The sequence below is a fragment of the Schistocerca cancellata genome, chromosome 6, assembly GCF_023864275.1.
Source record: "Schistocerca cancellata isolate TAMUIC-IGC-003103 chromosome 6, iqSchCanc2.1, whole genome shotgun sequence".
Lineage (NCBI taxonomy): Eukaryota > Metazoa > Arthropoda > Insecta > Orthoptera > Acrididae > Schistocerca > Schistocerca cancellata.
The window spans coordinates 561,167,289-561,190,759 of NC_064631.1; the positions used below are offsets into that span (position 1 = coordinate 561,167,289).

At 42.1% G+C, this 23,471-nt stretch overlaps 1 protein-coding gene across 1 annotated transcript in view; it reads left to right on the forward strand.

Annotated features, from left to right (window-relative positions):
* LOC126088427 (ubiquitin carboxyl-terminal hydrolase 14) overlaps positions 1-23,471 on the forward strand; it is a 125,164-nt gene that overhangs the window by 20,591 nt on the left and 81,102 nt on the right. The window contains 1 exon segment of the mRNA XM_049906571.1: positions 10,266-10,380. Coding sequence (XP_049762528.1) covers positions 10,266-10,380 — 115 coding nt within the window.

Here is a 23,471-nt window from a genome sequence, read left to right on the forward strand (position 1 = left end):
CAGAATGTTCATATACTATACATGTTCCAAAATCCTATTGCAAATTAGTGTTAGTGATATAGGTCTGTAATTCAGCAGATTACTCTATTTCTTTTCTTGAGCATTGGTGTGACCTGTGCAACTTTCCAGTTTGTTAGTACAGAACTTTCGATGAGTGAGTCATTATATTATTGCTGAGTATGAAACTATACTCTGAAACGAACATGACTGGTATACAATTTTTACCAGAGGTCTTGCTTTTATTAAGTGATTTAAGCTGCTTCGCTACACTGAGGATAGCTACTTCTTCTAAGTTACTCATGTTGTCTATTGTTTTTAGTTCAAATTCTAGAATATTAATGTTGTCGTCTTTGTTGAAAGATTTTCAGAAAACAATGTTTAGTAGATCTTTAGTGGCTTTGTCATCAGTAACATTACCATTGTTATTGAGCAATGAAGGTATTGATTGAGTGCCGTTGCTGGTGCACCTCACATATGACAAGAATCTCTTTGGTTTTAATTTTTTTTTTGTCATGTTTCAAGAGAGTTTCGTTGTGGAAACTATTAAAAGCATCTCACATTGAAGTTAATGCTAAATTTCGAGCTTCTGTAAAACTTCACCAATCCTGGGGGTTTTGTGCTATTTTCAATTTGGCGTGCTTTTTTTGTTGCTTCTGCATTAGTGTTCTGACCTGTTTTTTGTACCATGGGGGTCAATACCTTTTCTTATTAATTAATGTAGTATATCTCTGTTGTTGTGGATACTGTTTCTTTGAATTTAAACTATATCTGGCTTACACTTACTTAGTCAAATTGGAAGGAGTGGAGACTCTTTCTTAGGAAGGTGTCAAGTTAATTTTTGTTAACTTTTTAAAGTCTGCTTTTATTTTTTGGTGATTTTGGATGTTACGGTATTCAGTCTTGCACAACCACCTTGTGGTCACTAATCCCTGTTTCTTTTGAGATGCTCACTATTTGCTCAGGATTATGTTTTGCTAATCGGTCAACTGTGTTTTCCGACTAGTTTACACTTTGAGTGGGCTCCTTAACTAATTTCTGGAAATAATTCGGGGCATTTAGTGCAATTTCTGACGATTTTTTATACATACCACTGGCTTTGAATACATATAATTGCCAACAAATTGAGGGTAGATTGAAGTTGCAATGAACTGTAATTGCATGAGTGGGTACCTATTTGAAATGGTACTCCAGTTTTCTCTTAATTATTCAGCAACTGTACCATATGAATCTGGGGTTTGACAAAAGGAACTAATTATTTATTTATTTCACTTGTGAAATATAACCTTACCTATACTGGCTCACAGGAACTACCTACTTAAACTTCATTGTGAGGTAAACTGTTTCTGACAGCAGTAAACACTGCATTACCAATTCTTTCTGGATACAGTTAGCTCCCTCGTAAAAATTTCGGCTTAACTTATTTCCAGCATTAGCCAGCTTTCCATGACTATAATGATTTTGAGCTTCAGTACTTTCTATTAGAACTTGGAATTCTGGTTCTTTCCAATACAGCTGTGACAATTTACAACTAAACTGATTGTTGCTAGGTCTATCTTCCTGTGTCTGCCTTGCACCTTTTTACACTGATGCCCTTCCTGTAGTTTCCTGAGATACTCTAACCTAAAATAACTTCTCAAACCTCTCGACATAGTCGTCCCCCCCCCCCCCCCCCCCGCCCTACAAGGGTAGCCATTTCATGTGTGTAGTGAATCCCTAAACTATTCAGCAGAACCTGGAAACCCCCTCCCTACGATCCAAGTCGAGGAGTCGGCAGCCTACATGGTCGCAGAACCGCCTGAGCCTCTGGCTCAGATCCTACACTGGGCCCTGTACCGACGGACTATACTCAGTTCAGTCAACAATATTACAGATGGTCAACATCAGTGTGTGCAGTACCCGGAGCGCCCATGGTAGTGAACCAATCAGGGAACACATGGGACATACTGTATGTCCTTCAGATTCCCATGTCTGTCTCCCCCCCCCCCCCCCCGAATTGCATGCGTCCACTCCCCTCTCCCCCCCCCCCCTCCCCCCCACACACAGAGAGAGAGAGAGAGAGAGAGAGAGAGAGAGAGAGAGAGAGAGAGAGAGAGAGAGATATGTCCACTGGCAACAGGTTCAAGCTTCGTGACCAAAGCCACCACCGCCTGGAGCTGTGAGCGAAGCGTCACCAGCTCAACTTGCATCTGAACACAGCAGTCGCAGTTTCTGTGACAGTAAAGAGAGCAGAAATATTCTGTAGAGTATAGACAGTAACCGCACAGATAATTGCAAATAAAAACAGCTTCTGTGCAGAGGCTGGGAAACCACTTTTAACCATCTGACAACAGTTATTCATGGTGCAGCATGCATATAAACTCTACTCTCTCTCTCATAATCTGCAGCCTTAAATATTCTTGTTCTATTTCCAGCTGGACATCTCTATGTAAATCACAAAAAAAGTTTCAGATTAGAGTGAAGGAGCAACTTGCAGAGCTCAGTGTGGTGAATGTGGCTGTCTGGACTAGAGTTGCCAACTTTTTACAGAGATAATAAGAGATTGAGTAGGAACACCACAAAATAAACAATTCAAATAGTGTTTTCTACAAAGAAATATATTTAAAATGTGCATACATGTTTTATTTTATATTATTGCTTGTATTTATTTACAGACTTTGCTTATTTTTGCAAAGATTCATTAGATTTTACATAGGTAAATAATCCTTTACACTTAAAATTAAAATTCACAGCTACTTGCAGTTCTGCTTTTATAAGCTCGGTGGTACATTTGTTGTGCACCTCTGTCCATTTATGGTTCATTAGGGAAAAAATTCTTTCTGCCTCAGCATTTGAACCAAAAATGCTTAATACAAACCCAACTACTTTCAGCAAGATGGGAACCTGAACATTTTTGGCTCTCAAGATACAGCAAACATTAAACAACATTCTGTTTGCATTGTCTTCCATAGATATGCTTTGTTTCAAAACATTCTTTAGATTACAAAATTCCTCATACAAACAGTTAGACTATCAGCGAGGACGCACCGCTAGTTCCTGCTACTAAAAAGGCGAGTACATCATTCGCTTGTTACATATTTTTACGAGCTTCAAACAGGAGCGACTTATTTTCAGTCATCTGTCTAGTTACTAGTTTATTTTTGTAATTTCTTGCATGTTAGAGTGCTTAATAGGCACAGCATGTCATTTCAGCAACAGTGTAGTGTACAGTATTGCCGTTGCTATCAACCGCTGTATCGACTCTCATATTGTGCAGGCTTTAGTTTGTTTGGTTAGGACATCTCAGAGTTGGTTAGATCATCAGCGAGAGAGCGCCGCTAGTTCCTGCTACTAATAAAGTGAATATACCATTCGCTTGTTAGATATTTTTACGAGCTACAAACAGGAGCGACTGCAGTAATGGATAGGAACTGTGATTGTTGTGTACAGATGCGAGCTGAGCTGGCGACCCTTCGCTCATAGCTTCAGGCTGCATTGGCTTTTGTCACACAGCTTGAGGCTGCTGCCCAGGGGCGTCACTGTGTGGCATCAGACGTGGGGATGCGAGGGACTTTGAGCACATCCCATGTGTCCTCTGATCGGTCCACTGCTGTGACCTCCCCGGGTACTACATGCACTGAGGTTGACCCCCCTCACCCATGGTTGAGTGGGAGATCATTCCACAGTCTGGCAGGCAGCGAAAAACTTTCCGAGGGGCCGATCGTAGAGCCTCCCTGGTTCGTTTGAGGAACAGGTTTCGAGCATTATCTGTGGCTGACGATGCCTCTGAGCCGGATGCAGTCGTCCACCCTGTTCCAGAGGAAGCTTCTCAGCCCGCAAGGTCTGGGCATTCACAGAGGGTGGGGTTGCTGGTAGTTGGGAGCTCCAACGTTAGGCGCGTAATGGGCCCCTTTAGGAACATGGCTGCCAAGGAGGGGAAGGAAGCCAGTGTGCATTCCAGGGGGAGTCATTCTGGATGTGGAAAGGGTGCTTCTGGATGCCACGAAGAGTATAGGGTGCAGCCAACTGCAAGTGGTGGCTCATATCAGTACCAATGGCGTGTGTCACTTTGGATTGGAGCAGATTCTGTCTGGTTTCGGGCGGATAGCGGAAATGGGAAATACTGCCAGTCGTGCTTCCGAGATTAAGGCAGAGCTCGCCATCTGCAGCATCGTCGATAGAACCGACTGTGGTCCTTTGGTGCAGAGCTGAGTGGAGGGTCTGAATCAGAGGCTCTGGCGGTTCTGTGACCATGTAGGCTGCAGATTCCTTGACTTCCGCCATCAGGTGGTGGGTTTCCGGGTTCCGCTTAATAGGTCAGGAGTCCACTACACACAGGAGGCGGCTACACAGGTAGTGGGGGTGTGTGGATGGGAATGAGCAGTTTTTTAGGTTAGAGGGTCTGGGGGAACCACAGAAGGGGTGTCCGTCTAAAAGTGGGCAGGTAAAACACAGTAAAGTAGTTGTAGAAACGATTGGTATTGTAGTTGTAAATTGTCATAGCTGTGTTGGGAAAGAACCAGAGCTCCATGCCCTAATAGAAAGCACTGAAGCTAAAGCCGGAAATAAGTTCAGCCGAAATTTTTTCAAACGATCTAACAGTGTTCAGAAAGAATAGATTGAATACAGTTGGTGGTGGAGTATTTATTGCAGTCAGAGGTAGTTTGCCTTGTAGCGAAATTGAAGTAGATAGTTCATGTGAAATAGTATCAGTAGAGGTTGTACCTGACAATCAGACTAAACTATTAATTGGATCGTTTTACCGATCCCTGACTCAGAAGACATAGTTGCTGAACAGTTCAAAGAAAACTTGAGCCTCATTTCAAATAAGTACCCCGCTCATACGATTATAGTCGGTGGTGACTTCAATCTACCTTCAATATACTGGAAAAATTATAGATTTAAAGCCGGTGGCAGGCATAAAACATCATCCGAAATTGTACTGAATGCTTTCTCAGAAAATTATTTTGAGCAATTAGTTCATGAGCCCACTCAAAGCGTAAATGGTTGCGAAAGCATACTTGACCTATTAGCAACAAATAATCCTGGACAAATAGTGAGTGTTGTGACAAATACAGGGATTAGCGACCACAAAGCAGTTGCTGCTAGGCTGAATATGGTAACACCTACCAAAAAAAAAAGCTAAGTATATCTACTTAAAAAAGCTGATAAAAATGCTCTTAACGCCTTTTTAAGAGGCAGTCTTTGCTCCTTCTGGTCTGATCATGTAAGTGTAAAAAAGTTGTGGAATGTTTTCAAAAAGATAGTACCAACAGCAATTGAGAGATATATACCACATAAATTAATAAGTGATGGTACAGATCCCCCATGGTACACAAAACGGATGAGATCGTTGTTGCAGAAGCAACGAAAAAAAGCATGCCAAATTCAAAAGAATGCAAAATTCCCAAGATTGGCAAAGTTTTACAGAAGTTCGAAATATAGTGCGTACTTCAATGCGAGATACTTTTAATAATTTGCACAATGAAATTCTGTCTTAAAATCGGGCAGAAAACCCAAATAGATTCTGGTCATACATAAAGCACACCAGTGGCAAGACGCAATCAATACCTTCATTGCATGATAACAACGGTGAAGTCACTGATAACAGTGCCACTAAAGCAGAGTTATTAAACACGGTTTTCCGAAACTCCTTCACCAAAGAAGACAAAGTAAATATTCCTGAATTCCAATCAAGAACAACTATAAAGATGAGAAACATAGAATGTACCTAAAGACTCGAAAATTGCTCAAGTCACACCAATACCCAAAAAGGGAAGTAGGAGTAATCTGCTGAATTACAGGTCTATATCGCTAACGTTGATTTGCAGTAGGGTTTTAGAACATACACTGTATTCGAACATTATCAAGGAACTCGAAGAAAACGATTTATTGACATATAGTCAGCACAGATTCAGAAAATATCATTCTTGTTAAACACAACTAGGTAATAAGTGCTATCAACTGGGGATGTCAAATTGATTCCATATTTTTAGATTTCCAGAAGACTTAGACACCGTTCCTCACAAGCGTCTTCTAACCAAGCTGCGTGCCTACGGAGCATCACCTCAGTCGTGTGACTGGATTCGTGATCTCCTGTCAGAAGGTCACAGTTCATAGTAATAGATGGAAAGTCATCGAGTAAAACAGAAGTAATATCCGGCATTCCCCAAGGAAGTGTTATGGGCCCTTTATTGTTCCTGATCTACATTAACGATGTAGGAGACGATCTGAGTAGCCGTCTTAGATTGTTTGCAGATGATGCTGTCATTTACCGTCTTGTAAAGTCGTCGGATGATCAAAACGACTTGCAAAATGATTTAGATAAGATATCTGTATGGTGTGAAAAGTGGCAATTGGCCCTGAATAAAAAAAAGTGTGAAGTTGTTCACATGAGCACTACAAGAAATCAGCTAAATTTTGATTATGCAATAAGTCGCACAAATCTGAGGGCTGTAAATTCAACTAAATAATTAGGGATTACAATTACAAATAACCTAAATTGGAACAATCACATAGATAATATTGTGGGTAGAGCAAACCAAAGACTGCGATTCATTGGCAGAACACTTAGAAGGTGTAACAGGTCTACCAAAGAGACGGCTTACACGCTTGTCCGCCCTATTCTGGAGTATTGCTGTGCGGTGTGGGATCCCCATCAGGTGGGACTGACGGATGACACCGAAAAAGTACAAAGAAGAGCAGCTCGTTTTGTATTATCATGAAATAGGGGAGATAGTGTCACAGACATGATAGGTGAATTGGAGTAGCAATCATTAAAACAAAGGCGTTTTTCGTTCCGATGGGATCTTCCATGAAATTTCAATCACTAGTTTTCTCCTCCGATTGCGAAAACATTCTGTTGGCACCCACCTACATAGGGAAAAATGATCATAATGATAAAATAAGAGAAATCAGGGCTCGCACAGAAAAAATTAAGTGCTCGTTTTTCCTGTGTGCCATTCGAGAATGGAACGGTAGAGAGACAGAGTGTAAGTGGTTCATTGAACCCTCTGCCAGGCACTTTATTGTGAATAGCAGAATAATCACATAGATGTAGATCTTCATTTACATCATCTATCTACACTTACTCCATTATTCCTTGAAGATGCTTAAATTTTACCTCATAACTTAGACAAAGAGGTATTCAAGACTCAATTGACATTGGCAGTTGACCTTCAAATTTGAAATTCTGGATCAAATATACTTTCAGTGACACATAAAATTCCATATGATTATCTTCAATGCGTTTTCTGGTTATGGAAGAAGTTAACTTATTTAGAACTTTTTATGTGCCACTACCAAAATATCTGTCACTCATTCCTTGCTCAATTTTACTGATCAAAGTATTGATTGCCTCAAAAGTTACCATTATAGTAACATCAGAGCGCTCTGAAAACGTAGAACAATCTAAAGACAACTGCACCAGCATGGGAAAAAAAGTTAAATAAATCTCCAAAGTTAACTCTTTTTCAGTGTCATCAGATTCTTTTGAAAATGTCTTTAGAGCTTTAGGACAATAACAGCACTTGTCATATAACTTTTAAGATTCCCAATTTGTAATGATTCTGTGTACTGCTTGTGTTAGAGAAAGCCATCTATAGGTACATGTAGGAGAATTTCACTCCCTTCTACATCTACAAATTCAAAAAAAAAGATGTTAGATTTTCTCTTCACTTTGCAGAAATGGAGAAGTGACCATAAAATTTTAGGGCCAAATTTTCAAGATCAACATGTAGAGTACCACAGGCATGTTTCATTGTATTGTGCAAAATATGATTCAAACAGTTCGCATTGAATATTTGTTTGTCATCACCATTTAACTGTTTAAGTACTGAATTATGCTTTCCAGAATTAATGTTGACATTATCAGTATAAAAAACACTACAGTTGTTTATATCAAGTTTGTGGGTCTCCAATGAATTTTTTAACAGATTATGAATAGACGTTGCTGTTTCACTGCTCTCTTCTATAAAATCCAGAAATCTAGTTTGAATTCCAATTTTGCGATCAAAATACCTCAAAACAGTAGGAAACATCTTCCTGTTTGTATGGTTTGAAGCATCAGTTGCTATAGAGAAAAATTTACTCGACTTATGGGGATTGGTTAAAATTGTAACAAAATCTGAAACGTTTTTTGTAGCCAAAACTTCTTTCACTATTGCTTCAGCTTTAGTGCACCCACAAAACATTTTTTTTTTTAACTAGAATCACTGAATACGTCCTTCATGATTTTAACTTTGCAGCCCAAGCTATTATAGCTGAGATTATGTTTCGCTGTATGATACCCAAATGTTAGTTCTGCTGCAGCAGCTCTGTGTGATCCACTTGTGGTGGAGCTACAATTAGCAGAAAAGAAGCTGGAAATTTTGGAAGACTCCTTTGTCTTTTTCATTGTTTGTATGGCCTAATGAAATTAAAAGATATTGATTACTATATTAAATTCATGGTAACATAATTTTAAATTGCACCAAACAAAGTAATACAATGGTACTATAAAATTGACTTATAGCTTACCTGTAGTTTTTGCATGCTGAGAACAGTCGGTGTTGCCTCCATGTACCACACTAAATTCCCATTTTCAGATCCAACAGAAGGCTTTGAAATAATTAGCTTTCACAGGACGAATCCAGGCCTATGTTTCTTACCAACATGAACGGTAAACACATGTTTCTAGTTCCCTTCCTTGTGGGTAATTTCACCCTATCTTCATCACTATTAATCTTAAATCAAGAAATCACAAATTCCGAATCTGACCACAACGTCACATCCTCTGCTAATGTGTTTTGAGCTTTCATGAAAGCGGCTATGTGCGCAACTGAAGTAACCAGTTAAATACTTGGTGCCTAAGTGGAATTGAAATTGATATCACTATTAGTACTGACAAGCTAAAAAAGGAAAAAAGCTTTTGAAAAGTATGTATCGCTTATCAAAATAAATATTAAATTAAAAGTAGATATAAGTGGAAAAGTTGACAACAATGCAGACAAGAATGCAGTCAAACACTGACTAATAGTACACTGCACAGTTGGCAGTGAACATCCATGAACCGCTACAACAGGAAATCCCCTGATAACTACCAAGAGCCACCGATCAGAAACTAAGGAGCCCACGTGCCAAGTTACAGTTCCGCGTAAGTGTACGGCCAGACGAGCATTTATTTCATGTGTGGTACCACCAGTGCTGGCCACATGGGTGCCTCTCTCGCACAGTATGAATCCCCTCAGCTACGGCCAAGTGAGCGTTTCTGTCACGCGCGTTTGCACGGCAAGTCATGCCTCCAATGTAGGTCACTATTTGTTTTAGTACTGCTTCGGTGCAAGCTGTGGTAACTTGTAGTGTGCACAATTGCTATCAACTGTGAGCATGTCAGGTGAAATACATTATTTGAACTACTATTTCAAAAGACAGAAAAATAAGAGATAAATTCAAAATTATACAGGACACGGGATCTGACAAAAAAGTAGCCAAAATACGGGATTTCCTGTGAAATAAGAGATAGTTGGCAACCCTAGTCAGGCGACTGATGACCTCAGAAGTTAAGTCCCGACTTCAACATATTTACAGACTACGATGCAGTACTCTATGCAATCTGAAGTCACTGGAACAGATGAGGTGCAATCGATGGAATAATTTTCTTGTTTACTCTGATTCCATAAATGCTCTACCGACCATTCAGCAAATGTACCCAGCAGCAAAATGGTGCAAGACATGCCTTACCTAATAACAGTAGAACTGTGCACAGTTAAAGACGTGTAACTTTTTCTTTATACCCAAAGGAACTAACACTGTCTGTGGTTAGTATTTTATCAGACGGGAAGAATACATAACTAATTGGTTCAGTTTCATCTCTACACTGTACTCTGAAGGGAAATGAAACAGAAGAAACTACCCTTTAGTCATATAATTATGTTCAGCATGCAGTTGTGGTAGTTCTTAGTTCTGTGCATAATAAGTAGGTGTTCCTTGTCCAGGGCTTCTTATTTTAAATACTGCTGTTAGGTAAATATTGTTTTAATTTTGATAGCCATAATAAATTTATTATATTGAAGAATTCATCTAGCATTACTTGGTAGAACAGTTCTGTACTTATGGCGACTGTAGAACAGCCACAGTCTGCATTTTCATTCATAAGAATTAATTTATAATTTATGTTAAAAATATTTGTGGTTGTGATGCAATGGGTGATTGAAAACTCCATTAGTGAATTAACCATTGTTTAATACTTTTTAATTTCATGTTTTAAAGACATTTATATTGACACAGATTGACATTCTCTTTCATTCCAGCTCGACTTGCCTGCGGGTCTGACTAATCTTGGCAATACTTGTTATATGAATGCAACAGTGCAGTGCCTCAAGACTGTCCCTGAGCTACGAGAGGCACTGAGGGACTTCAAGGGAGGTATGTGTTAAATGGCTCTGTTTAAATTTTGAAAACAGTTGATTGGTTTTGCATGAAAGAGAAGTGTTGATTCAGAATTGCTTCTGCTTATATCTCATACACTTTTACGCCAAGACTGTGAATGAAAACTTCTTCCTGATAATTGAATAGAGTCTACAGATTTGTAAAAGTTTTGGCATGGCAGCGTTCAAATTGCATCATAAAATTAACTTAGTATAGTAGATTACACTGTGTGCCCATTTTTCATGCCACATCAACAGCGTATTCTGAAATGGAGTGTTTTTCATCTTCCTTCACTAAAAAGTTAACCATGTAACAACTCTGGGAAACAGTACTAAATTGTAGCAGCTATTGATGACTGCAGTGTTTTATTTCACTGTGCTCTTTTTTGTGTTTTTCAACTGATAGATAGGTGATATATATAAGGAGATTCCGCTTATGGTTTTTTTTTCCCCCCTCTCATTTGTTACTTGCAGTTTTGTTGACACTTGATGCAAAGAATTGAAAATACTTGTACTAATTTTTGTGCAGTAAGAAAATATGAGATGACTGCTTTGCTTGAAGGCAGTTCTTTTCTCCGTGTGGCACTCAGAGCTCACTTCTTTTGCCCTCCACATCAACTCCTGCAATCATTTAAAGAAGTAGTATGTGAAAGTACTAATCAGTTTTTGTCTAGTTTATTAAAAGCTTACTTTGATGTATTGCGTTTGTATTTTTATACTGATACACAATCTGGAAAAATACCAAGGTAATTTAAATTCGGTTATAATTAGAATAATCGAAGACAATGACCTTTTGTGCTCTGTTGTGCTGATTTAACTCACAATGATAGAGCTTGCTGCATTCTCATTCTTCTTATTCACTTTATCAGCACTTGTCTTGATAGAAAATTGATAGAAAGCTTTTATAGAATGGGGAATAATAATAATAATAATAATAATAATAATAAAAACATGCTAAATAATACAAATTATGGATACAATATTACTGGAACCTACCCACACAAAATCACACATTTGCTATACATGGATGATCTAAAACTACTGGCAGTAACAAATCAACAACTCAACCAATTACTAAAGATAACAGAAGTATTCAGCAATGATATAAATATGGCTTTTGGAACAGACAAATGTAAGAAAAATAGCACACTAAACAAGAAGATTACATATTGGATAACCACAGCGACTGCATAGAAGCGATGGAAAAAACAGATGACTATAAATATCTAGGATACAGACAAAAAATTGGAATAGATAATACAAATATTAAAGAAGAACTAAAAGAAAAATATAGACAAAGACTAACAAAAATACTGAAAACAGAATTGACAGCAAGAAACAAGACAAAAGCTATAAATACTTACGCTATACCAATATTGTCCTACTCATTTGGAGTAGTGAAATGGAGTAACACAGACCTAGAAGCACTCAATACACTTACACGATCACAATGCCACAAATATAGAATACATCACATACATTCAGCAACAGAAAGATTCACATTAAGCAGAAAGGAAGGAGGAAGGGGATTTATTGACATAAAAAACCTACATTATGGACAGGTAGACAATTTAAGAAAATTCTTTATAGAACGAGCAGAAACTAGCAAAATACACAAAGCACTCACGCATATAAATACATCAGCTACACCATTGCAATTTCATAACCACTTCTACAACCCTTTAGATCACATAACATCAACAGATACGAAGAAAGTAAATTGGAAAAGGAAAACACTACATGGCAAGCACCCGTATCATCTAACACAGCCACACATCGATCAAGACGCGTCCAACACATGGCTAAGAAAAGGCAATATATACAGTGAGATGGAAGGATTCATGATTGCAATACAGGATCAAACAATAAACACCAGATATTACAACAAGCATATTGTTAAAGATCCCAATACCACAACAGATAAATGCAGACTTTGCAAACAACAAATAGAAACAGTAGATCACATCACAAGCGGATGTACAATACTAGCAAATACATAATACTCCGGAAGACATGACAATGTAGCAAAAATAATACATCAACAACTTGCCATACAACATAAACTAATAAAACAACACGTTCCCACATACAAGTATGCACCGCAAAATGTAACTGGGACAGAACCATTATAACAGATAAAACGACACCACATAACAAACCTGACATCATACTCATCAATAAAAAGAAGAAATTAACATAACTGATCGAAATATCCATACCCAGTACAACAAATATACAGAAGAAAACAGGAGAACAAATTGAAAAATACATCCAACTGGCTGAGGAAGTCAAAGACATGTGGCATCAGGATAAAGTTGACATTATACCAATTATACTATCAACTACAGGAGTCATACCACACAATACCCACCAGTAGATCAACACAATACAGCTACATCCAAATGTATATATACAACTACAGAAATCTGTAATTATTGATACAGGTTCAATTACCCGAAAGTTCCTAAATGCAATGTAACATATACCGTACAGTTAAAAGGAAGTCCCGCTTGATCAAGGTCCGCGTCACTTTCCATTTTTAACCAGATATAACATCAGAGAAAGGAAAGAAATAATAATAATAATCACTAAACATGTGGAAATTACATCATTTACTGGTTGAGTAGTGGGATAGAAGACTATTCAATTTTGATGCTATAGTTTTTAGTTGTAGTTTATATTGTCATGTAATTTTTAATATTGTATAGTGAATACAGTAGCAGGATTGTCAGTAAAAGCCGGCCGCGGTTGTCAAGTGGTTCTAGGCGCTACATTCTGGAACCGCGTGACCACTACGGTCGCAGGTTCGAATCCTGCCTCGAGCATGGGTGTGTGTGATGTCCTTAGGTTTGTTAGGTTTAAGTAGTTCTAAGTTCTAGGGGACTGATGACCTCAGAAGTTAAGTCCCATAGTGTTCAGAGCCATTTGAACCATTTGTCAGTAAAAGCCACAACAGAAAGCAGAAATGAGGTTTGTTACATAACAACATCTCGAAGTGCACACTGAGAAAAGTGCTTACTGCAAGGGATCCACCTGTTTATAAATGACATAAATTTCTCAAGACTCAAAATGAAATTTTTTATGCCCCGCATTCTTAAAGAACTATGTGACTATTAAATTATGAATTCTGGCGGGAGATGTAAATGTAAGCTGGTATACTGCACAGGTTGCAGCATTTCTCCCCTTTCTGGAAGAACAGTGACCTGTTTCAGTCACCTGCAACAAATATGAATTTCACATGTCATTCATGTTAAGGGAATACCTGAGATCTTACGTACTGACATCTGTAAATGACAATTCTATCTTGGGGATAGTGTTAACCGCATTTGTGGGGTGTACAAACATTTCGGCCCCCCACCCCCCGATGGTGCTAAATGGCTATCTCATGGAACACTGTCAGCAACTGCAGAGTTCATTTTTGACAAACTAAAGGGTCCCGAGCTTGATACAGTCATTGTTACCAAACCTTTTAGAACTGTCTACTCCGTACGTGTTTCAGTGACCAGTGGAATGTGGTTCCTTGTTAATCAGACACCAGGGATCTTAACCGCCTTGATTTGAAATATGTACAAACCTTTAGCCACAAGGGGGGGGGAAAAAAAAAAAAAAAAAAAAAAAACATGTTTTGAATTGCAGTGTTGTTCATGTTCGTTGAGATGAAATAGCGGGTAGCGGCTAACCTCTCAGGCATTTGCTGCGTGCCAGCTTGAAACATTTTTAGTATGCTTTCCTTACTTTTTTAAGCTTCTGTGTCTTCAATTTGTCACTTACTGCGAATTGTGAATCTAAACTCTCAATATTGGAAGTGCATTGGAATATGAAATTGTAGGCACATTAATTAGAAACATGGAGGCATGACATTGTAATTTATGGGATGTTTATATCCACAAAATATATAATATTGATCATGCCAGGTGCTGATCATTAAGTGTCTTGAGACACGTACACCGTAATAATTGTTCGCTGCTTGCTTACATATAAATGCACATTTTAAGTTTCAGTTCTTAAATTGCTTGCCGGCCCCCTGCGGGTCCAGGGTAAGAATAGGCCCGAGGTATTCCTGCCTGTTGTAAGAGGCGACTAAAAGGAGACCCTCCCCCTCAAGGGGGTAGTCTACGTCTGCGTCGGAAGACGGACAGTTCAACGACTTACATTTGTGGTCATTTTGGTTTTTCGCTTCTTCTGGTTTCTTTCTTCCTTTGTTTGTTTCCTTTCTCTCTCTCACTGTCTTCCTTACTTTTTACCTTGCCTTCTTCTCCTTGCCTTCTTGTCCACCCTATGGTCTCCGCCTCTGCGTTTGAGACAGTCTGTCGTTTCTCTCCCTCTCTCCCTTTTTTATTTCCTATTCTTCTTTCCTCCCTGTGCGTGCCTGAAGGCCGACCCACGCATTCCCATGCGTAGCCGGTGATGGGGTAAAGTTTAATTCCCCGCCCTGGGTAGACAAGTAGGGCCCGTGCGTACCCCCTGGTAAAGGCCAGGTCCGGGGAGGGGTGATTGCCCAACCTAAGGCGGGAGCATCCTCTGAGAGGGTCCCCACAAGGAAAGAGCGCACCATCGGAGACGCTGGCAATCATGGGGGATTCATCCGCAATGGATTTCTCTTCTTCTCTCTCGACTTCTGCCCAAAAACGGAAACTTGACCAGCCACCAGTGACAAAAGTACTACCGCCTGCCCCAAAGTTCCTCGTAGTTTCTAGATCCGAGGATGGAAAGGATTTTTCATCTGTCAATCCTTTCGTTATTCAGAAGGGCGTAGATGCTATAGCTGGACCTGTCAAGTCTTGTACCAGGATGCGTAATGGTACCTTGTTGTTACAAACTGAGAGCGCCTTTCAGGAACAAAAACTCCTTAGGGCCACACTCCTGAACACATTCCCTGTCCGGGTGGAGGCTCACCGCACTTTGAATTCGTCGCATGGTGTGGTATCTACTAGATCACTCGTGGATTGACTGACGAGGAGATTCAGTCTTTCCTCGCTGAGCAGGGTGTGACTGCTGTCAATAGGGTCATGAAAAAGGTCGACCATGACCTTGTATCGACCCGGACACTTTTCTTGGCCTTTGATAGTGTTAAGCTGCCATCGCGCATCAAAGCGGGCTATGAGGTTATTTTTGTTCGCCCCTATGTCCCGACACCTACCAGTGTCAGCGTTTTAACCACACCCGCCAGTCTTGTTCTAATGCAGCTAAATGCATCACTTGTGGCAGGGACACCCATGAGGGTGACTGTCCGCCTCCGTCTCCTTGTTGCATGAACTGTCAGGGTGACCATGCAGCATCCTGTCGCGACTGTCCCATCTACAAGGATGAACGCATTATACAGGAAACTCGGATCAAAGAGAAAGTGTCCACCTCGGCTGCTCACAAGCTTTTTGCTAGTAGGAAGCCTACGCTGCTCCCAGCGGAGAAATACAGTATCGTCCTCACCTCTCCTCAGCCTACCAGGGAGGTATCAACGCAGACATGCGATCTGGCCTTTAGCGCTATGGTCGTTCGTTCGGCCAGTGCTAAGATCGCCCGGTCAGTGTCTCCTCTTCCTCCCGTCACCCCTAAGACACAAGCACCTTCATCAGCTGCTGCGAAGACTAAGACCCAGAAGTCAGATGCACGGGCCTTCAGGAAGGAACCGTCCCATGAAAACTTCTTACGTACCCTGAACTCCCAGCCATCGACCAGTACTTTGACTAAACGACCTTCCAAGAAGGCTCATAGGAAGAAAAGTTCTCCTTCTCCGCCTCGGCGTGTTTCTTCTCCTGCGCCACCCAGTGGTTGCCGCCCCAGGCCGTCATCCGTTTCGACCGGCCGTGCTGCTGGTAGCCAAACATCTCGCCATTCACCGGTGGAGGAAGCCCCCCCCTCCCGACCATCTTAACATGGTGGCCGACGAACCTATTGAAAAAATGGACAATGCCTGTCCGCCTATTGATAGTGGCAGCAGTGCTCGCTCGAAGCCAGGCCCTCAGCGGCCTTCGAGGTGACCGCTTCTTGTTTCTCCTTTTTATTTTACGTCTCACAATGGCACTTCTTCATAGGAATATTCGTGGCATTCGCTCCAACCGAGAGGACTTAAAAGTTGCTGCTACGCTTGCACTGTCCACTCATAGTAACTCTCCAGGAAACGAAGCTACGCCCGTGTGATCGTATTGACTTGGCACACTATACCTCTGTGCGTTTAGACCTACCCCCTATGGCAGGTATTCCGGCTCATGGAAGGGCTTTGTTGCTGGTCCGGACTGATATCTACTACGATCCCATCACATTGCACGCCGATCTGTAGGTAGTTGAAGTCTGAATTACTCTCCCCACTTCACATTTTCCATTTGTACTGTTTACACTCCATCGTCGTCTGCCGTTACTAGGGCAGACATGATGCAAATTATTGCTCAGCTACCTGCACCATTTTTATTGTCTGGAGACTTCAATGCCCACCATCACCTTTGAGGCTCTCCAGCATCCTGCCCGAGAGGCTCCCTGTTAGCAGACCTTTTCAACCACCTCAATCTTGTCTGCCTCAATACTGGCACCCCTACTTTTCTTTTGGACACAACTCACACCTATTCCCATTTAGACCTCTGTATATGTACTACCCAACTTGCACGTCTGTTTGAGTGGTACGCTCTTTCTGATACGTATTCGAGCGACTACTTCCCTTGTGTTATCCATCTCCTGCATCATACCCCGTCTCCATGCTCAACTAGTTGGAACATCTCCAAAGCAGACTGGGGGCTCTTCTCTTCCAGGGCAACATTTCAGGATCAAAACTTTGCAAGCTGCGATAGTCAGGTCGCGCACCTCAAGGAAGTCATTCTCACTGCTGCTGAATATTCCATCCCTCATACTACCTCTTCTCCAAGTTGTGTACCGGTCCCCTGGTGGACCACAGCATGTAGAGAAGCTATACGTGCTTGTCGACGTGCTTTATGCACCTTCAAATGCCACCATATGATGGCAAATTGTATTAATTATAAACGATTACGTGCGCACTGTCGTCATGTTATTAAAGAAAGCAAGAAAGCCAGCTGGGCTGCTTTCACAAGCTCCTTCAACAGTTTTACTCCTTCTTCTGTTGTCTGTGGGTAGCCTGCGCCGGCTATCTGGTACTAAGGTCCACTCACCAGTTTCTGGCTTGACGGTCGCGAATGACGTCCTTGTGGCCCCTGAGGATGTCTCCAATGCTTTCAGCTGATTTTTCGCAGAGGTTTCAGGCTCCGCTCATTACCACCCTGCCTTCCTCCCCCAAAAACAGGCAGAGGAGGCAAGGCCACCTAACTTCCGCTCCTCGAATCATGAAAGTTATAATGCCTCATTCACCATGCGGGAACACGAAAGTGCACTTGCCCGGTCACGGTCCTCCGCTTTGATTGTATTCATAATCAGATGCTGAAGAACCTTACTCTTGCAGGCAAAGGTTTTCTTCTTCATACTTATAATCACATCTGGATTGAAGGTCATGTTCTTGCATGCTGGTGCGAATCTATTGTCCCGATTCCTAAGCCGGGGAAGGACAAGCACTTGCCTTCCAGTTATTGACCCATTTCCCTTACCAGCCGTGTCTGTAAGGTGATGGAACGAATGGTTAACTCTCGTTTGGTTTGGCTGCTCGAATCTCGACACCTACTTACCAATGTACGAGGGCAGTTCAATAAGTAATGCAACACTTTTTTTTTCTCGGCCAATTTTGGTTGAAAAAACCGGAAATTTCTTGTGGAATATTTTCAAACATTCCCGCTTCGTCTCGTATAGTTTCATTGACTTCCGACAGGTTGCAGCGCTGTACGGAGCTGTTAAAATGGAGTCTGTAACGGATGTGCGTTGCAAACAACGGGCAGTGATCGAGTTTCTTTTGGCGGAAAACCAGGGCATCTCAGATATTCATAGGCGCTTGCAGAATGTCTACGGTGATCTGGCAGTGGACAAAAGCACGGTGAGTCGTTGGGCAAAGCGTGTGTCATCATCGCCGCAAGGTCAAGCAAGACTGTCTGATCTCCCGCGTGCGGGCCGGCCGTGCACAGCTGTGACTCCTGCAATGGCGGAGCGTGCGAACACACTCGTGCTACTCTTCAGAAATTGAAGAAACGACTTCAGCGTGTTCGTAGGCACAAAAATCTGAACAAACTTCTCCTTCTTCATGACAACGCAAGACCTCACACAAGTCTTCGCACCCGAGAGGAGCTCACAAAACTTCAGTGGACTGTTCTTCCTCATGCACCCTACAGCCCCGATCTCGCACCGTCGGATTTCCATATGTTTGGCCCAGTGAAGGACGCAATCCGTGGGAGGCACTACGCGGATGATGAAGTTTTTGATTCAGTACGACGTTGGCTCCGACATCGACCAGTGGAATGCTACCGTGCTGGCATAGAGGCCCTCATTTCAAGGTGGCGCAAGGCCGTAGCATTGAATGGAGATTACGTTGAAAAATAGTGTTGTGTAGCTAAAAGAATGGGGAATAACCTGGTGTATTTCAATGCTGAATAAAACAACCCCTGTTTCAGAAAAAAAATGTGTTGCATTACTTATTGAACTGCCCTCGTACAATGTGGATTTCGTAGGCGCCGCTCTGCTGTTGACCATCTGGTTACCTTGTCGACCTTCATTATGAATAACTTCTTGTGGAAGCGCCAGACAGTGGCTGTGTTCTTTGATTTGGAGAAGGATTAAGACACCTGTTGGAGGGTGGGCATTCTCCTCACCATGCCTACATGGGGCCTTCGCGGTCACCTCCCTCTTTTTATTCGTGCATATTTAATGGATCGAAAGTTCAGGGTACGTGTGGGTTCTGTCCTGTCTGAAGCCTTTCGCCAGGAGAATGGGGTGCCACAAGGCTCAGTTTTGAGCGTCGCTCTGTTCGCCATAGTGATCAATCCAATAATGGATTGCCTCCCAGCTGATGTATCAGGCTCCCTTTTCGTGGATGATTTTACCATCTACTGCAGCGCGCAGCATACATGTTTCCTGGAGCGCTGTCTTTAGCATTGTCTTAACCGTCTTTACTCCTGGAGTTTCGCCAATGGCTTCCGTTTTTCTGCTGAGAAGACGGTCTGTATTAACTTCTGTCGTCCTTACATCCTTACATCTCGGTCCCTTTGCTCTCCCATTCATGGAGACAACAAAATTTTTAGTTCTTACATTTGACAAGAAACTTAGCTGGTCTCCACATGTATCATATTTGGCTGGCTGTTGTACCTGTTCCCTAAATGTCCTCCGTGTTCTCAGCGGTACGTTGTGGGGAGTAGATCGAACCGTCCTACTTCACCTATATCGGTCGATCGTCCTCTCAAAGCTGGATTATAGGAGCTTTGTATACTCGTCTGCACGGCCGTCCACCTTACGCCGCCTCAACTCTCTACAACATCGGGGGTTACGTCTTGTGATCAGAGTGTTCTATACTAATCCCATCGAGAGTCTTCATGCTGAAGCCAGTGAATTGCCACTAACCTACCGGTGCGATATACTGCTTTGTCGGTATGTCTGTCGGCTATTGTCAATGCCTGACCAGCCGTCTCATCGTTCCCTTTTTGACGACTCTCTTGACCGTCAGTACGGGCTGTATGTGTCTGCCCTGCAACCCCCTGGCGTTTGCTTTCATCACCTCCTTCAGCAACTTGATTTTCCACTCCCTGCAACCTTTAGAGTGGGCGAGAGCCCAACGCCACCTTGGCACCAGGCTCAGGTTCGCGTTCACCTTGACCGCAGCTCGCTCCAAAAGGAGGTTATCCAGCTTCAGTACACCACTCGCGGTTTGTCGAACTTCGTTTGAAGTTCATTATTACGATCTTCATTTATACAGACGGCTGTAAGACCAATGACTGTGTCGGGTGTTCTTTTATTGTCGGGGCACACAGTTTCAAATACCGGCTCCATGGCCATTGTGCGGTCTTCACAGCTGAGCTGTTTACCCTCTATCAGGCTGTTCTTTACATCCATTGCCACCGACATTCTGCTTATGTCATCTGCTCTGATTCCCTGAGCACCATCCAGAGCCTCAGTGATCCGTATCCAGTTCACCCTTTCGTGCACAGGATCCAACGCTCTCTTCAGCAGCTGGCAGATGACGGTTCTCTGGTTACCTTTATGTGGGTTCCTGGCCATATCGGCATCGCTAGGAACGAAGCTGCAGATGCCGTGGCCAAGGCTGTGGTCCTCCAGCCTCGGACAGCTTCTTGTTGTGTGCCTTCGTCTGATTTTAGCAGGGTCATTTGTCGGCGCATTTTATCGCTGTGGCATGCCGATTGGTCTACACGTACTGAAAACAAGCTTCGGGCCTTGAAACCTCTCCCCACAGCTTGGACAACCTCTTCATGCCCTTCTCAGCGGGAGGAGGTCGTTTTGGCCCGGTTACGGATTGGATACTGCCAGTTCAGCCACCGCCATCTGCTGACGGCTGCGTCAGCGCCGTTCTGCCCATGTGGGCAATTGCTGACAGTACGCCACATTCTAACATCCTGTCCAAATTTTAATACACTGTGCATTGATCTTGGCCTGCCATGTACTCTGGATGAAATTTTAGCGAATGACCCAGGAGCAGCTGCTAGCGTTCTTTGTTTTATCCACTTGACAAACCTGTCTAAGGACATTTGATTATGCTGTTTTCTTTTAATCCCTTGCCTGTTAATGTGCATTTTATAGTGTTGTCCTTTTTAGTTGATGTTTTAACATTTTGCCTCGCAGTGCATTCATAATTTAGTCTGGGCGCTAATGACCGCTGTAGTTTTGCACCCTAAAACCAAAAAAAACGCTTGCTTGCCAGCTGTTGTCATTACATTAATTTAGTCTTCAACAGTTCTGATAGTATCACTGCACAGTACACTTCACAGTATTTGCACAGACTTTCACCATTACTATTAACATGGTCTGTGCTCTCATTAATTCAATGTTCAACTCATCACTCCTGGGTCATGTACATCTGGTTATATTCTCACCCTGTGGCAGCAATGGGTCACTTAATGGTTTTTAATAAATTACAAGAAAATGCTGCATTAATTAGTAATACAAAAGACAGAACATACAAAGGTTTCCAGGCTGGATTTTTAGAACCTATTATTTCATGCAGCAAATAGTCCGTAACCATGCGTTTCATAGAAAAACAGGTCACTACTTTTTGATATCATATGATACCATACCTTCGTGTTCCACAAAACTTCCCCCGTTTCTCAGAGAGCTGCCATTTATAATTTAATTAACAAAGCTTAAACTTCAAATGTTTCTTTTAAAAATCAAAATATGGGAAATCTAAAGACATCACCAGATTCAGAAAATTTTGGGCTTCTTTGTTATCAGAACAGAACTTCGAAATATTGCAAAGTATAAAAAGTTGGCATCTTGAAATTGTTGTTAAGTAATTAACAACTTTTGAATTATGGAAATTAAAACTAAACAAAACACTTTCCTCTAATCAAGAATGTTAATTAAATTATGATATCTTCAAATCCTGATGCATCATGAATTAATGTGAATCTTATCTGAAAACAAGTATCCTACAATGGTCATGATGGGAGACAATATGTCTGTAATAAGTGTATGAAATCCCTTACCAAGTGCAAAAGTTGATAAATGTGTGTATGTTTGTGGTGCAGTCATGATTATGTATTTGTAATAACAAGATAGCATATTAAATGGTTGGATTGAATATGCTTGGTTTCAAGCTGTATCGGGCTTGCCGAGGTACATGTGGCTTTTCCTGAAGTGCGTTCTAATTTCCTATCTGCTCATGTGCATGAAATCACTTACAATTTTCTCTCCAAAACCACTTGGAGCACACTGCGTGTAGCATCTGAGAGCTTTAGTACCCACACATCATAAGAAATGCATTAGACAGCTACTGATGACTCAAAACTGTTGAATTGTAGTATTTGAAGTTTCAGACAATATGTTTTTGACCATGAACAGGGAGTATGGTTTCACTTGGACTAGAGACCCCCTTATACATTCATAAAGTCACTTAGAGGAAGCCTTCTTGGTTACCCAGGCCTGCCAACCCAAAGTTTGGTACAGATTTATTGATGACATCTTCATGATCTGGACTCACAGTGAAGAAGAACTCCAGAATTTTCTCTCCAACATCAACTCCTTTGGTTCCATCAGATTCACCTGGTCCTACTCCAAATCCCATGCCACTTTCCTTGATGTTGACCTCCACCTGTCCAATGGCCAGCTTCACACGTCCGTCCACATCAAACCCACCAACAAGCAACAGTACCTCCATTATGACAGCTGCCACCCATTCCACATCAAACGGTCCCTTCCCTACAGCCTATGTCTTCGTGGCAAACGAATCTGCTCCAGTCCGGAATCCCTGAACCATTACACCAACAACCTGACAACAGCTTTCGCATCCCGCAACTACCCTCCCGACCTGGTACAGAAGCAAATAACCAGAGCCACTTCCTCATCCTCTCAAACCCAGAACCTCCCACAGAAGAACCACAAAAGTGCCCCACTGGTGACAGGATACTTTCCGGGACTGGATCAGACTCTGAATGTGGCTCTCCAGCAGGGGTACGACTTCCTCAAATCCTGCCCTGAAATGAGATCCATCCTTCATGAAATCCTCCCCACTCCACCAAGAGTGTCTTTCCACCGTCCACCTAACCTTCGTAACCTCTTAGTTCATCCCTATGAAATCCCCAAGCCACCTTCCCTACCCTCTGGCTCCTACCCTTTTAACCGCCCCCGGTGTAAAACCTGTCCCATGCACCCTCCCACCACCACCTACTCCAGTCCTGTAACCCGGAAGGTGTACACGATCAAAGGCAGAGCCACGTGTGAAAGCACCCACGTGATCTACCAACTGACCTGCCTACACTGTGATGCATTCTATGTGGGAATGACCAGCAACAAACTGTCCATTCGCATGAATGGACACAGGCAGACAGGGTTTGTTGGTAATGAGGATCACCCTGTGGCAAACATGCCTTGGTGCACGGCCAGCACATCTTGGCACAGTGTTACGCCGTCCGGGTTATCTGGATACTTCCCACTAACACCAGCCTATCCGAACTCCGGAGATGGGAACTTGCTCTTCAATATATCCTCTCTTCCCGTTATCCACCAGGCCTCAATCTCCGCTAATTTCAAGTTGCCGCCACT